The sequence below is a fragment of the Mirounga angustirostris genome, unplaced genomic scaffold (genome assembly GCF_029215605.1).
Source record: "Mirounga angustirostris isolate CCGP_5_RB_7025 unplaced genomic scaffold, mMirAng1.0.hap1 SCAF_6, whole genome shotgun sequence".
In the NCBI taxonomy this organism is placed as follows: Eukaryota; Metazoa; Chordata; class Mammalia; order Carnivora; family Phocidae; genus Mirounga; species Mirounga angustirostris.
The window spans coordinates 105,669,028-105,683,007 of NW_026991714.1; the positions used below are offsets into that span (position 1 = coordinate 105,669,028).

The following is a 13,980-nucleotide window of genomic DNA, read 5'->3' on the forward strand; positions in this document are numbered from 1 at the left end:
ACCAGTCAGGACTACTAAAGGAGCCACCACACCTTTTCTAGGGGGTTGGCAAGTGAGCTAACAATCTCCCAGATGCACTAAGTACAAAAATGTAAATATACAAATACATAAACAGCTAGCCACTTGCGGAGTAGGAGCAATTGATTTCAATATTGAAAGCACCACTCACTTAGAGTTGAAATAGGTTTCCAAACTAAAACACCAGAACATAGAACTGGCTAGCAGGGCTCAGTTCAATAGAGAAATGTCCCTGTCAGGTTCCTCTGGGAGGGGAGGTCCAGGCCTCAAGCTACAATGCATTTCATTGTGTATGTCTTGCTGAACTTTAGTCAAGTTGGAGATTTGGGGCTTGACGGGGCAAAATGATTTATTCCTTTTCTCAACCACTTATGCGTAACAACTAGGAAACATCTACTTATTCCTTCTTCAATCATCATAAACTTTACTTGTTTGCTGTTTTTGGAGACAACCAATGATGAATAGTTCAACTGAACCATATTTTTTAAAGGAATCCTTTATCCATTATGGGTAGATATGATGGGTGTGTATTTCTCCTCCCCCCCCCTCAATTTTTGGTAGGTGTAATGTACCATTCCCCGAACAATTACAAAATTATCAGTCACATGAGAATAGAGTTTTTACTTGATAACATGATAATTATATCTGTGTCTAGCAAGCTAATGGGACTTCATTAACTAGAGCAAGGGAATAAGAACCACCTGAGATTTCAGTTCACGCCGTGCCCAGATGAATCACGCCACTGGGGAGTGGCCTCTTTGACCACCCATGGTCATATATGATTGCTATTGGGAGGGACTTTGAGCCAATTGTCTCCCCTCTCAGGAGCACAACTGCCCTGTGGTTTATGGGCTGTGTGAGGGCACAGCCTACAGAAACCCCAAATCTCAAATCTAATTGCCTTTCTGGAACTTTTCAATTTTTTCTAGGCTTTCAAATGTATGCTGCTGGAGTCCCACACAACTAGACACACACACTTTTACTTAGAGAATATATGTAGGAGACACAGTGTGTATTCCATGCTTCAATATACTTGAACCCAGTTCGCTCACGCAGAGACAGCATAGTAAAGATTGCTCCCAGTTGGTCAGACTCAAATGCCTGCCACTGCGGTCCGCCAATGACATGGGCAAGGAACTGTTTTGCCTGAACCCATCACAATGGGTTTAGAACTGGCATTTAAAAATATATTTGACACATAAAGAAAACAGTAGCCATAGGGGATGGGGAAGAGATGGCTCATTTGGGAAGGACAATGGCGGCTATTTGGCTCTGGGAGCAAGCCATGTCACTGTGTGATACACTTTATGACAAGTCATGCTACATCACAACATGCCTCCATCACAAGATAAAAGGACTCAAAGGCCAAAAGTCAACAGCAGAGGTGCAACCACTGTGGACCTTTGAAGATGCGAAGTGTTGCAGTAACTTCTTGCAGTTGGATCATATCAATAATACCAAACTGACAGGAAGCCACCTCTAATGTCATACATCTAGTCCAAAAATCACAGAAGAAATCGGACTTTGGAAAGAGTTCCAGACAAATACCCTCACCTCACACACACACACACACACACACACACACACACACACACACACACACAATTACAAACACGAACACGTGACAGTGATTCCAACCACGGAGAGAAACAACTCTTGAGAAGATGAACACAAAGGCATCTCCATAGTATGTTTTCAACAGTATTGTTTTAGAGAACACGTTATTGAAAAACTACACTGGAAATATTAACCGAAAAAGTTAAAAGAAAATGCTGTCGATGAGGATTTGGTCATGCTTCATGCAACAGAAATCAGAGCAAAACAGGGTGATGTCACATGGTGAAAGCGGAGAAACTTCACAGTAAGAAATGTGCCCAAACACAGGAGGGAAAAAACAAAGCCATGAGTCCATCTCAATAAACGGTACTCATTCACTAAACCAAATGTGATGATCGGGCGATTTGGTAGCAGGTGTTCTAAGTCTGTACAGAGTCCTGCCCAAGAAATAAGAGATGCAAAATGTTATCATCAAAATAAGTGTAAGGGAAAAAAAAGCTGAGTGTTAGTTGAGCTTGGTCTCTGTTTTGTGGATAAAAGGACACGAATCCTGCTCTATCAACGGGAAACCGAACATGGGGAGGAGGAAGTCACTGGGAATGTGGATGTGGTATGCAGACAGATGGCACCACAGAGCCTGGTGGACACCGAGACACATCAGGACAGGACAGAAACAGACACCAGGGGCTGGAGAGGAGCATCCTCCTTCTCAACACTGATGGCTCTGGTTCCCATCATCGGTGCCATGACGGAACACAGGGATTGTACCTGTTGGGTTTTTAGGTCTCCTGCAAAGAAGTTAGTGCGTCATCCAAAAGAATCAACCAACTGAACAAGAAAAGCAATATGCTACTTTCAATTTCTCTGTGCTCTAGTTGGAGAGGGGTTTAACTATAAATAAATAAATATATATATGTGTATATATATATATATATATATAGACAAGGGAATGAGATTATATGTATGTGTATACATATATATAATCTCTATCTTCCTGAATTCTTGGCAAATGGTTAGTCCTGTGGTTAGCAGTGAAGATAGCGGGTGGGGGTTGGGAGGAAGGTTAACGAAGAGCGCATACCGCTTTCGGCTTCTGCAAAACGACAAGAAAAGAATTTAAAATCAAACAATTTGATAATAAATTGACTGACACCAGAAGGAAAGAAGGAACAAAACCTTTGTTTCAAATTATTTGAAGGATGCATGTGAAAACAAGGTTTTTCAGCAGAGCATGGAAAAACAGCGTCATGGGGTAAAACAACAGAGGAGGTAGTTCAACACAGGCTGGGGGCAAGGGGTTGGGAAAGGAGAGGCTGGGTTCTCCGAATCCTAACACCCAGCCACTTAGAAAATGGGAGAGGGAAGGAAATGGGAAATTCTTTAATGAAGGGAAAAAAAAATCAAAATTCTTATCTTGGGAAGGGTCAAAAACTCAATTTTTTTTTAGTATGGATATTGTGTTTGAGAAGTTTGGTGTTTTCTCAGAGGCATGATCCACATTCCCTCCAACACACCTTTTTCCACAAGAACCAATGTGCTTCCACACTGAGACCAAGCCACATGAGGGGATTAAAGTCGGTAACGGCACACAGAAAGCCAAAAACAAAGCCAAACAAGTCCTTTCCGCTCTTTTCTGAAAGGAAAAAAAAATCTAAAAATCTGTATCTACAAATATGGCTTTGTTGAAAACATCTCAGATTTGTGAGTTAGTTGGAGGGTCCATCAAAGAAAAGACTTTGTCTTCAGGGAAGGCTCTTAGTTATTTTTCTTAGAATAGTGACAGCAGATTCACACTGAACCATTAACAGGCTTTTTCTCTCCCTCCCTGTGACCAAAAGGTGGCAGGTGGGAGATGACTGGTCAAGGTTCAGGGGGCAGACTCCTGCCATGAAATTATACCAGGGTGGTCAAGAGGCGCTATATGGCATTAACGCCATCCACACCATGAGACTTTCTGAAAGATGCACAAAAGGGATAAAGAGAGAAGACTGAATTACACAGATTTACTGATGTGGCAACATGAAGAATATCACTGGCAAAAACCCAGGATACATGTTGCCCCCTCCACAGGCAAAGGTGACTACTGGCCACCACATGGGAAAGCAGTAATCCCAGAAACCCCCACTTTCTCTGTTGAACAGCAAAGAGCCAGGACTCCGGCTCCCATTTTTTTGCACATAATATTCTTCACTTTGCCAACACAAAAAAGAAAACCTTATCTATACATAATTATTAACTGCTACGGCCATGTTTTACACGTGGCCACCAAATCTACCATTTTTATTTCCTCTTGGTTGATTTGGGTTTTCCAAATAGCTTAGCCTTTGATCAGATCGACTTTGTGAGCAATCTGATCTGGTGGTTAAGGTAACAGAGAACATTGGATTGACTTGCTCACAATCCAGTGTCTTCTCGTTTTGTTTGGTTTGGTTTGGTTTGGTTTTCGTTTGGTTTTGTTTGTCAGAGACGCAGACTGTATGTTTGGAAGTCTGGCTTCATTGAGTTATTCATCCAAATAATGAAAACTCCTTAGATGGTGATAGCAGGCACCTTCTAGTCTTGCCCTGCACTCAACATATTAAGGCACATGTTGGAGAGGATCTGTACTCCACACTATGCCACTGGAAGACTTATTTACTATAGCTAGGAACAAACCCGGATGTCATCTTAGAGGACAAAAGCCCACGTAGTTCTCAATGAGCTCTTTCTTCCAAACCCATTGATAAAAATTGGGGAGCAAAAAAATCGTCTTTATTTTATCTGTAATGCATACAGTCCTGCATCAGCAAACTCCCCTGTTAATGGGATGCTTCCTTCTTCCAGTGTGAACTCATATATTGACTGGGCTGTTTTCTATTTCAACCAGACCCAGGCCCTCATCAGCCTGATCTGTACATAATTAAGTGCAAAATAAATAAATAAAGAGGGCTCCTGCCTCTGAGCCCTGCTCTCCTGGCTAATTTACATGAAGCTGATATTCTGCCACCTGGATTTCGGTTGCAACGGGAAAAGCACATATGGTACACAATAGGCTGCTTGTAATTTGGCTATCAAGAGAGCTGGTGTGTCCCATTACAGCCCTGCCCCATCCCTGCTGTGAAGGAGGCCAGAATCCACCTGCTTCGTGCTCACGACAGTAAACAGGGGTTTGAGGACAGGGCTTGTCCCTGGTTTTGTGCAGAGAGGGCGAAAAGTGTAAGTTGGCCCAATCAGGTGGAGATCTGGATGTCTCATCACTGTCCTCTGGAGAAACACTTTCTGAATGCCCAGTGGGGCTTGGGATGGCAGGTGGGTCTGCGATAGAAGTGGCGGTTGGGCATGCCCTGAGATGTGCCCAAGGGTCAGAGATGTGTCACATCAGGGGTCCAACCACGTCAATAATGTGTAAGAAAGAAGCGGGTGGACCGAGCGCTCCGAAAGCACTCTCACCATCTCATAAATGTCAGCCGGCCACTGGGCTGTGGCGAACTTACCGGCTCTCTCGGTTGGCGGACTTGTACTCAATGGCTATCATTAGGAGCTTGAGCTTCACAAAACACAGCCTGCAATGAGATGGAGACACCTCCCCGTCAGTGCTTCTGAACGGCCAGAGCCACATAACAAACATGATTACGACCTCTCCACCGCCTGATGCACTCATTATCCCGGGGACCCTCACTCCACAGTCACTGTGCCAAAGGGAGGGGGTGGGAGTGACACCTCCCCATCTTCCCCATTAAACCTGATTTCTTGCAAGTGATAAGGTGCTGAATGTTCAAAGTGCAAATTGCACTCAGGTCTGGATGTCTAGACACAGACCCCAAGCAGGGATTTGTGCCTGGGGATTTATGCTGGGCCAGATTCATTAGTTACTCGGTCGGGTAGTAAAATGTTAACTGCAGAGGGAGGGAGGTATTTGGAGCAGTTGGACCTGTTATTTGGATTCCATCTCGGTCTTTTGTACAAATGGCTCATATTGTTGTTCCGAGCAGACCCCTGTGTGCTCGGAATGATGGTAATAATCCTTAGCCTCCGTGTAACTGCCCAGCACATAACTGTGGGCACCATCACTTCTGGCCCCATCCGAGCTGCCTCACCTCATCTGTCCGGTGTTCTCATCAGCAGCCCAGCCTGCTCTGAGGCTGGCTTGCTCCTGACTCCATGCCTTCATGGAGGCAATTCCTACCCCAAATGCCTTCTCTTCTCCCGACCCTCCCTCCCAAGCCCCCGCCAAATCCAGCCTTCTGTGCAGCTCTGCTACAGCCCGCCCCCCGCTTCTGGTTTTCCATTCCCAGAATTCCTCCAGCGCCCTTGTCTGCCACAACCTCCTTCAGCTCTTCCCCAACTGCAAACTGGCTGTGGTTGCTCCCCATTGCAGTCTGTGCCTGAACGTCATCTCTCCAACCAGTGTGGCTTCTTTAAGAGTTTGGGACTTATATGGAATCCCCATAGGGCTGCACAGGGAACCACAGACAAAGAAGCTCAAAAAATGTGTGATTTCCACTTAGTGGGGTTCTAAGACAATAATAAAAGGTCCAGTGAGGTATTCATGCATACAGATGTTCAAGGTAGTAATATTTATACAGAGAAAAAAAAGGCAACCTTTTAAACGTCCAATAATAAAGCAATGGTTAAGTAAAGGATGGTATAATATAGTTTTAGCATTCAAAATGACTTTTTGAAGAATATTCAAGGTATAAGATTAACAAATAATATGAAGATACAAACATGTAAATAATGATACAATTAGGTGAAAACATATTATTTATATACTCATAGAAATAAAAGCACACGCACAAAAGAATTACATTACATATGATAAGTTTCTATAATGAGCATTTGTTTTAAGGACTTTTTGGATGATGAAACACTGGCTGACTGACAGGTTGAGAAGTGACCTGGTCATTGAGCTGTAGCTCCGTAAGGGGGAGGATACACTGGGTCACAAGGCGAGGTCATTCCTGGTGCTCTCATTTAATCCCCACAATATCCCTGAGAGGGAGAGTGGGCCCCAGGTATTCTGACTTCTACAGCTATCTCTATATTACAGGTGACGAACCTGAGGCTCAGAAAGCCCATGTAACTTGCCCAAGGTCTCCAGCTAGTATCTGGCAGGACATACATCTTTAACTCCAGGGAAGCCTATTTTGTACTGGGAGAGATAGATAATAAGCAAATATAGAAGTGAATAAATAATAAATTTCCAGATGAGGAAAAGCACTATGCAGAAAACAAAACAACCTAAGAGGACACAGAGTAACTGGGAAGACCCATAAATATGGAAAACACACTGATGTTTGCCAGAGGGGAGAGGGTAGGGTGATGCGCAACATTGGTGAAGGGCAGTGGGAGGTCCAGGCTTCTAGCTATGGACTGAATGAGGCTGGGGATGAACACAGCATAGGGAGTATACTCAATGGTATTGTCACAGCAATGTGTGATGACAGATGGAAGCTCCACCTGTGGTGAACATAGTATAACATACAGAATCGTCCAATCATTATGTTGTGCACCTAAAACTAATGTAGCATTGTGTGTCAACTATTCCAATAAAAACAAACAAACAAACAAACAAAAAACCAACCAAACAAAACAGAGTAACTGGGAAGGGGTGTTATCTGCAATGGTCCAGGAGGACCATTCTGAGAAAGTAAAGCTAGAGCACAGGAGGTGAGGAGAAGAGGCAGGCAATGAAAGAATCTGGCGAAAAATCTTTCCAGGGAGTGGAAGCAACAAATGCAGGGGTCCCGAGGCAGGGAGGAACTCGGGATGTCTGAAGATCAGCAACAAGGGCAACTAGACTGCAGCCGAGTGAGCAAAGTCACAAGTGACAGTGATTAGGGCAGGGAGCTAGGCAAGAGCAAGTTTGTGAAGACTGCTGGCTACAGCAACAAGTCTGCCAGTCTGCGATTTATTCTAAGTGAAATGGGAGGCCTTTAGCTGGTTGCAAATAGAAAAGCGATGGGGTTGGTGAAGGCCTCATACTCTCCAGTGGCAATAAGACCAATTGCTCACGCCTGCATGTGAGGTCATGGTCTCCTGTATTGCTTTCAACAGACAGTGAGATTTCAAAGGACCACTTCATCTAGGTGTATTTGGGCTCTCCTGGTGATTTGCAGGTTTGCCGATTCCTGCCAGCCGATTCTAATGACCTGGGCTTTGTGCTGATTATGCAGTTTGCTGAAACACCAACCCAAGTATCCAACTACAGCTGGAAAAATGCTCTTCTTAATTTATGTTCCATAAAGTACTGTTAACACGCACCCTTTATGGGACTGTTACTCCTGGAGCTTAAATTGTTTAAAATATCAGATGGCTTATGCAATATTTGTTGAACCAAATTACCAGATTAGGTAACCACTTTCTAATGTAAATAGCAACTAAATGCCAAAATCTCAAGGAGAAGGCCGATCTTAATTTAGCACAGATCATGAAGAGGCCAATATGCTGATATCCCATGAGTGATTGGCCACTCTGATTTGGGACTCTGTGGTTCATGGGATCATGGATCTTAATTGCTTTTAATGACCTGATCCTGTTGGTAGAAGCAAAGAAGTAGTCCATAGTAATGGTGAATTATGTCTTCCTAGGTACTACGATGCCATTTACCAACTTGATTCAAAAAGATAGCAGCTTTCTAATGCAGGAAAGTCAATAAAATCTATGCAGCCTCGTGCACATTCCCTAGCTAGCACGGTGGACCAGGAGATCTGAGTCCTCTTTCATAACTTCCAAATCCATATCTAAGATGGTTCTATACTGCTTCATAAAAGCCTCTTTTTAAGACACTCTTTGACCCAAAGCTAGCCTTTACTCACTGGCCAAAGTGGAGAGGAGAAGGACAGAGTGATGTCCACGAAGCAATTACATGCAAACAGCGCCCCAACCATGGATTATCAGATGCAGGCCCTTCAAGACTTGCTGGGGCTGTACTTCTCATAGAGATGACAAACTCAGGTCCAAAGAGGGGCAACTTGCTCCAGATCAAATGGCCTTTGGGAAGAAAGGCCAAAAGCAAAAATCAAATCTCAGTGTGGTGTGTTGCACAAATACTTCTTAGAAGAACAAAGGCAATGAGAGGGTGTGTCCAGAAGCCCAGCATGGAGCCTTGGTCAGTACAGCATTTTTAAAAACCCAGAATTTGATACTAACAGGTGATTTCATATAAAAACTAGCCTCTCAGCCTTCCTTGATAAATCATAAGTGGCCACACTGGAGCCATATTCTGTTTGGCTTAAAGGGACTGGAGCTTTAAAGCACTGACCCTTCTGGATGGGACACGTGCTCTCCAATATGCTACAGTCCCCAGCACTCCCCAGGTAGCCTATCTCTTCAGCCTTCTCTCTTTGTGGCTTGCCCCAAAAAGGCATCTAAGTTTTTAACCTCTGCCATAACAAGTACCTTCTGCAGGTCCACAAAACACAGATCTTGCACTATGTCCCCTCCTTCTAAAAATCACAGTTTTCGGGGCGCAGTTGTTAAGTGGCTGCCTTCGGCTCAGGTCATCATCCCGGGGTCCTGGGATCGAGCCCCGCATCGGGCTCCCTGCTCCGCGGGAAGCCTGCTTCTCCCTCTCCTGCTCCCCCTGCTTGTGTTCCCTCTCTCGCTGTCTCTCTGTCAAATAAATAAATAAAATTTTTAAAAACATAAATTTTTAAAAATTAAAAATTAAATCCCAGTTTTCTGTCAGATCCTGCCACAGAGAGTTAGCCAATGTCCAGGGAGCTTGGCTTAAGGCTGCAGCAGAGGTAGCAGGAGATAAGAACAGACCAAGGCCAGTGAATAGGGGCGCCGGTGTGTGGTGTGATAATCACTTGTTTACTCGTCTCTCTGCCCTCTAGTTGAGCTTCTTCGTGGCAAGACGCATGCTTTGTCTCCCTGGCATTCTGCAAAGTGCAAAGGGTAAGCATTCAATACATGCTGATTAAATAAACGTATGAATGAATGGAGGGCAGAATCTCATGACTTGCTGGAAGCACACATTTAGAGATAAAGTAGTCAACTAGGAAAGTCTAAGCAGAGAAGGCTTGGGAGTTGAGCATCAAATCATGAAACAAGATGCCTCTTAACTTGTTCAGGAGAAGCAGAGAAATTGGAAAAGAAGGATGTCGAAAGAAATAATAGCGGTGATACACTTTGGGAATCTAATGTTTGCCTCGAATCAATATGCCAAAATGCAAATACAATTCTAAGATCCAGACAGCAGTTTGTCTTTCTTTGGGACTCTCCACAGCTCCTGTTATAAGGGGTTCACTCCCCAGAACCTGTCTTCAAACTACTCAGAATTGATGTCCTGAGATGAAATATTTATTTGTATCATCAACACCATTGTTTTTGGTAAAGCAAAATGGGCTTTGCTCATACAGCTCTTAGAGTCCTTCTTAGGGCTTTACTCAGTGTCTCCACATATATAGGACTGGGGCGGGATAAGAAAGGAGCTTAGGGTGAGGGAGGGTGTAAGAAAGAACCAAGAAAGCCTCTGTAGCGTGATAAACAGCAGCAATTTAATTCTTGGTTTCTAAAATAAAATGTCCCAATATGTCCAAAGCAGGAAGTCGTTGCTGGTTGTGAAAATAATTACAGGGGAACAGAAATGACTTTTTTCCAGAAAAAAATGCCACTTGTCACAAAAAGGTTTTAAACCAGCAATCTGCAATAAAACTGTTGTAATAACAAGTTAGATTGCTTTCTTGATAATTATTAAGTAGAGGTCTACCAAATTTGACAATGACATTATCTAATGCCTTTTTTTTTTTTTTACTGCTAGCATCATCTGTTAACTACAGTAGTTTCAACCCAGATGTTCCTGAACAAAGGCTCTTAAGAATTAGAGTCCAATTGTTTCTACCTACCCAGAGGGACATAAATTGTTCTTGCCATTAAATCAGCCCCCTTGACTAGTAAGATTGCTTGCTGATGTGAATTAAGCAGAGAAACCCTTCGTAGAGCCTGCACCATCGAATGTGCTCAAGGAGGGTATGCGAAGATGTGGTTTGGGACTGTTGAAGATGGGTCACCCAGGAGTGAGGCGGTGAGGAGAGAAGAGGTACCCACATGGTGCCCTCCAAACTCAGCTCCCCTCCCCAAAGTGTAGGCCCCTCTCTTCAGTTATCTAGAGGGACCCTGGAGATGTCAGGCTGATGCACGTAATCAGAAATAGATGCAGATGTAAATACCGTGCATTGGGAAACCAAATCTTTAGGACCTAGGGGCTAGAATGAAAAAGATTCACATTTAGGAGTTTGATTTAAAATGATAGGCTCTTGAAATGGAAACATCTAGTTAAAGGAAATTTGAAACAACAGGATTTATAAGACTCAGGAGCAAGAAAAAAGGAAGTGATTTAAAATGCTCATGGAGATGTTGTTCAGATTTCATTTCCCAGTAGCTTTGATAGAGATGGAGCGGGGGGGAAGGCTTCAGCAACCCCCCCCAAACACACACACACACTCACAATAGCTCCACTAGCACACCTAAGACACTTGAATTTGGAAATAATTACATTCTTTGATACGGACAATTAGCATTTGCCTAAAATATGAATAAATGCATTTTAGGAAGCTTTGCTATTATTAATAGTCAGAAACAAAATGTAAACCGTGTGTTTGTTATGCGTACCTAACATCAAGTGAAGCTCCTAGCATCCCATTTCCAACTGAACTGCCTCCTTGATCCTCCTGCAGAGAATTCTAGATGTGCTTGTCTCTACAGCCTTTGGTTAAAAGTTTAAACAGACTTTAGGGTCATTTGTTCATTCACTAAGATATAGGAAGATTACTGGTCATCTCTGGGTCCCTGTAGTAGAAGTAATCATAAATGTTGTATTCCCATCTGTGTTCATATATGTTGTCTTAATTACAATAACTCCCCTCAAGTAATTGGAAGAATAGGGCCAGTTTTTTGAGAAAAAAATACTTTTTAAAGATGAGACTTGAGCCCCTCCACAGATACTCATAAAATGCTCATTTCTGCAGCCTGGCTAGATAAATCCATCACGCAACAATCAGGTTTGCCAGCTTCTCTCGTCTCCATGGCTCAGATTCAGAAGTCCTTCCCTAAAAATCTAATGATTTCGTAGAACTCAAGTTAAACCAGGTGTAGTTTGCATTGTACAGGAGACCCGGCTTTCTCTAGGCAGTCTTAGATTTTCCTCAAGTGGCTTCACTGGAAAGATCTGTCCATGCAAAACAACACAGCATGAGAGCATGATTTTCTTCTTCTTTAGGGGCCCTGAATGCAGGTGGATGAGGGTACAGAGAATCCCCCTCCAACCCCCCAGACTGTCTCAAACCAGCCCAGAAGCATCCATGCCCGCACCACCTGGCTGAGGGCAGAGCTCCTGAAAGCGAAGATCTGACCAGAGTTCCCCAAGTTCCCCAGGCATTAAATACTCTACATGGAATCTGAATTTTAACTGCTTCATCAGCTGCAGGGGGAGAGAGAGAGACAAGCTGTATTTTAAATACATGTTTTGTCCTAATCCCCTCTGAGCTGTAAAACCTGATACAATTAAGCTTTTGTATTTTGCAAGTGATGAATGACTAATACCCTCCATGTGAGATTCAGGCCCTGGTACATGGTATTCTTGCAGCAACCCAACCTCAGAACCTGTGGTTTCCTCCAGCTCCTCCTTCCCTACCTCTCTCCTCTCCCCTCTGTGCTCACTTTCTTATCTGGAGGCAGGGGTGTGCAACCTCACGTTTACTAGTTCTTATGATAAAAACACTATCGCTGTTTCCCCTGGAAAACGTCACAAGTCAAAAGAAATCTGATTTCTCTCCTCCCATCTAAAGGAGAAATCAGCTTTCTCTCCTTGGAAAACCTCAGAGACCTGGGTGTGGAGAGAGTATCCTGTGACTCCCAGTCTCCTGATTGCCTACCAATGAGAATATCTTCTTCCTTTTTTATCCCCTCTCTGAATCCAATCTCCTTACAAGGCACAGCTCAAGTGTCATCTCTTCCAGGAAGCCTCTCCTGGTCACCCCCAGTCTACCGGGAGCTCTCTGTCCCCCTGTAAGTCTCTGCCTCTGTCCTCTAGTATGTGCACCCCTCAAACACTTATCCATCAAGCACTTATGCATGCTTAATTCTCCCTGAGGATGGGCATTATTTTCCTTAGCCAGACTGCAAATTGTCTGAAGGTAGCCACTGTAGGGAAACAGTTCTTTATTTGTCATTATAAGTATTGCTATTAATCTTTTAATGTGCATATACTTTATTAGATCTAATTGCAGATTTCTCTAGAGATGGCGCCGTGCCCAGTACAATGGCACAAATATCCTAAGTTCATTACATATCTAGTTGATTGGCTGGTGACTGACTGACTGACTGACGGCAGGACTTTTCTAAAGGGTAAGAATAAATAGAACCTGGAAATGCCACAATGTGTCCCTTTCTTTCTTGTTGCTTACATTGTATTCCATAGGACAGGAATGATAGTGGGAAGAGGAGAGGTGGGAGAAGGGAAAAGGATATTAGCTAGTATTGAGAGATAAGTAATATTTCTATTTATCAAGTGCAAAGTCAGGCAGCTGGTCACTATCAAAGGAAGGAGGTATGCAGAAATCAAATATCTTGTCCCAAATGACACATCCACCAAGTGGCTGAAATGGGGATTTGAGCCTGGGTCTTTGCAATTCCACAGGTCACCCAGTGACATTACACCGCATCCTACTATGGGAACCGTGCAAAAACAAGACCCTTTAGTGGCAAACATGGCCTCATACCCCAGCTCCTCGCTTCCCGCAGGCTTGGCGTTGGCCCCTTGCACCCTCCACAGTCACTTGCTTCCCTGGGGAAGGTGGAGAGTGAGAGGGAAAGTGAACAGGTGGTTTTCTGGTGTTGAGAAACCTTCTCTTTCAGATCCCAAAGCTCCTCTGCCTTGATCATACTGTCACACAAACCCAGGGGCAAGCCAGCTACGCCAAATGAAGGGGAGAGGCTCAGAAGTTGCTGGCTCTTAAAAGGAACACCTAAGGGCATCCTGGGGAAGGTCCAGGACATACCCACCTTCGTTGCCAACAAGGTCAAGCGGTGTCTGCGTTCTGACTTGTACTGGTCTTCCCCTGGGCTTCTCGGCACTTAGCGCTGATCTGCTTGCTCCAGCATCAGCATTACAGGGCTCAGTACCCCAATGCCTTCTTCCTGTACTGACTTGGATTAGGCATGGGAAGGGGGCAGAGCAGTCAGTGGTCTGCCTGGTGTGGTGATGTGTATACTCATCCTATCTCCCTAGACATTGTAGAATACCCCACGTGAAGCAGGAATGATGGCAAGCTTGTGACATGTGGCCCACATCTAATTCTATAATTTGGCTAAAATCAGAGAGAAACCTTCCAGTGACTGAGCCCACAGTGAGGGATGAGGGGAGTTTACTCCAGCCTGTGGTGTGGAGGGATGAGGTAAGTGGTGGCAGTGGCGGGAGGT

General features: G+C 44.0%; 1 protein-coding gene across 17 annotated transcripts in view; it reads right to left on the reverse strand.

Annotated features, from left to right (window-relative positions):
• KCNMA1 (potassium calcium-activated channel subfamily M alpha 1) overlaps nucleotides 1-13,980 on the reverse strand; it is a 734,101-nt gene that overhangs the window by 148,667 nt on the left and 571,454 nt on the right. For 16 of the 17 annotated variants that reach the window (XR_010412485.1, XR_010412484.1, XR_010412486.1 and 13 more), the window contains one exon: nucleotides 5,049-5,117. Coding sequence is in view for 13 of the 17 variants with exons in the window: in XM_054508237.2 (XP_054364212.1) it covers nucleotides 5,049-5,117 (69 nt within the window). In the remaining 4 variants the exon portion in view is untranslated. Of the gene's footprint in view, nucleotides 1-5,048; nucleotides 5,118-8,961; nucleotides 9,169-13,980 lie in introns of those variants that run through there. The other variant, XM_064594876.1, reaches the window with a different exon arrangement.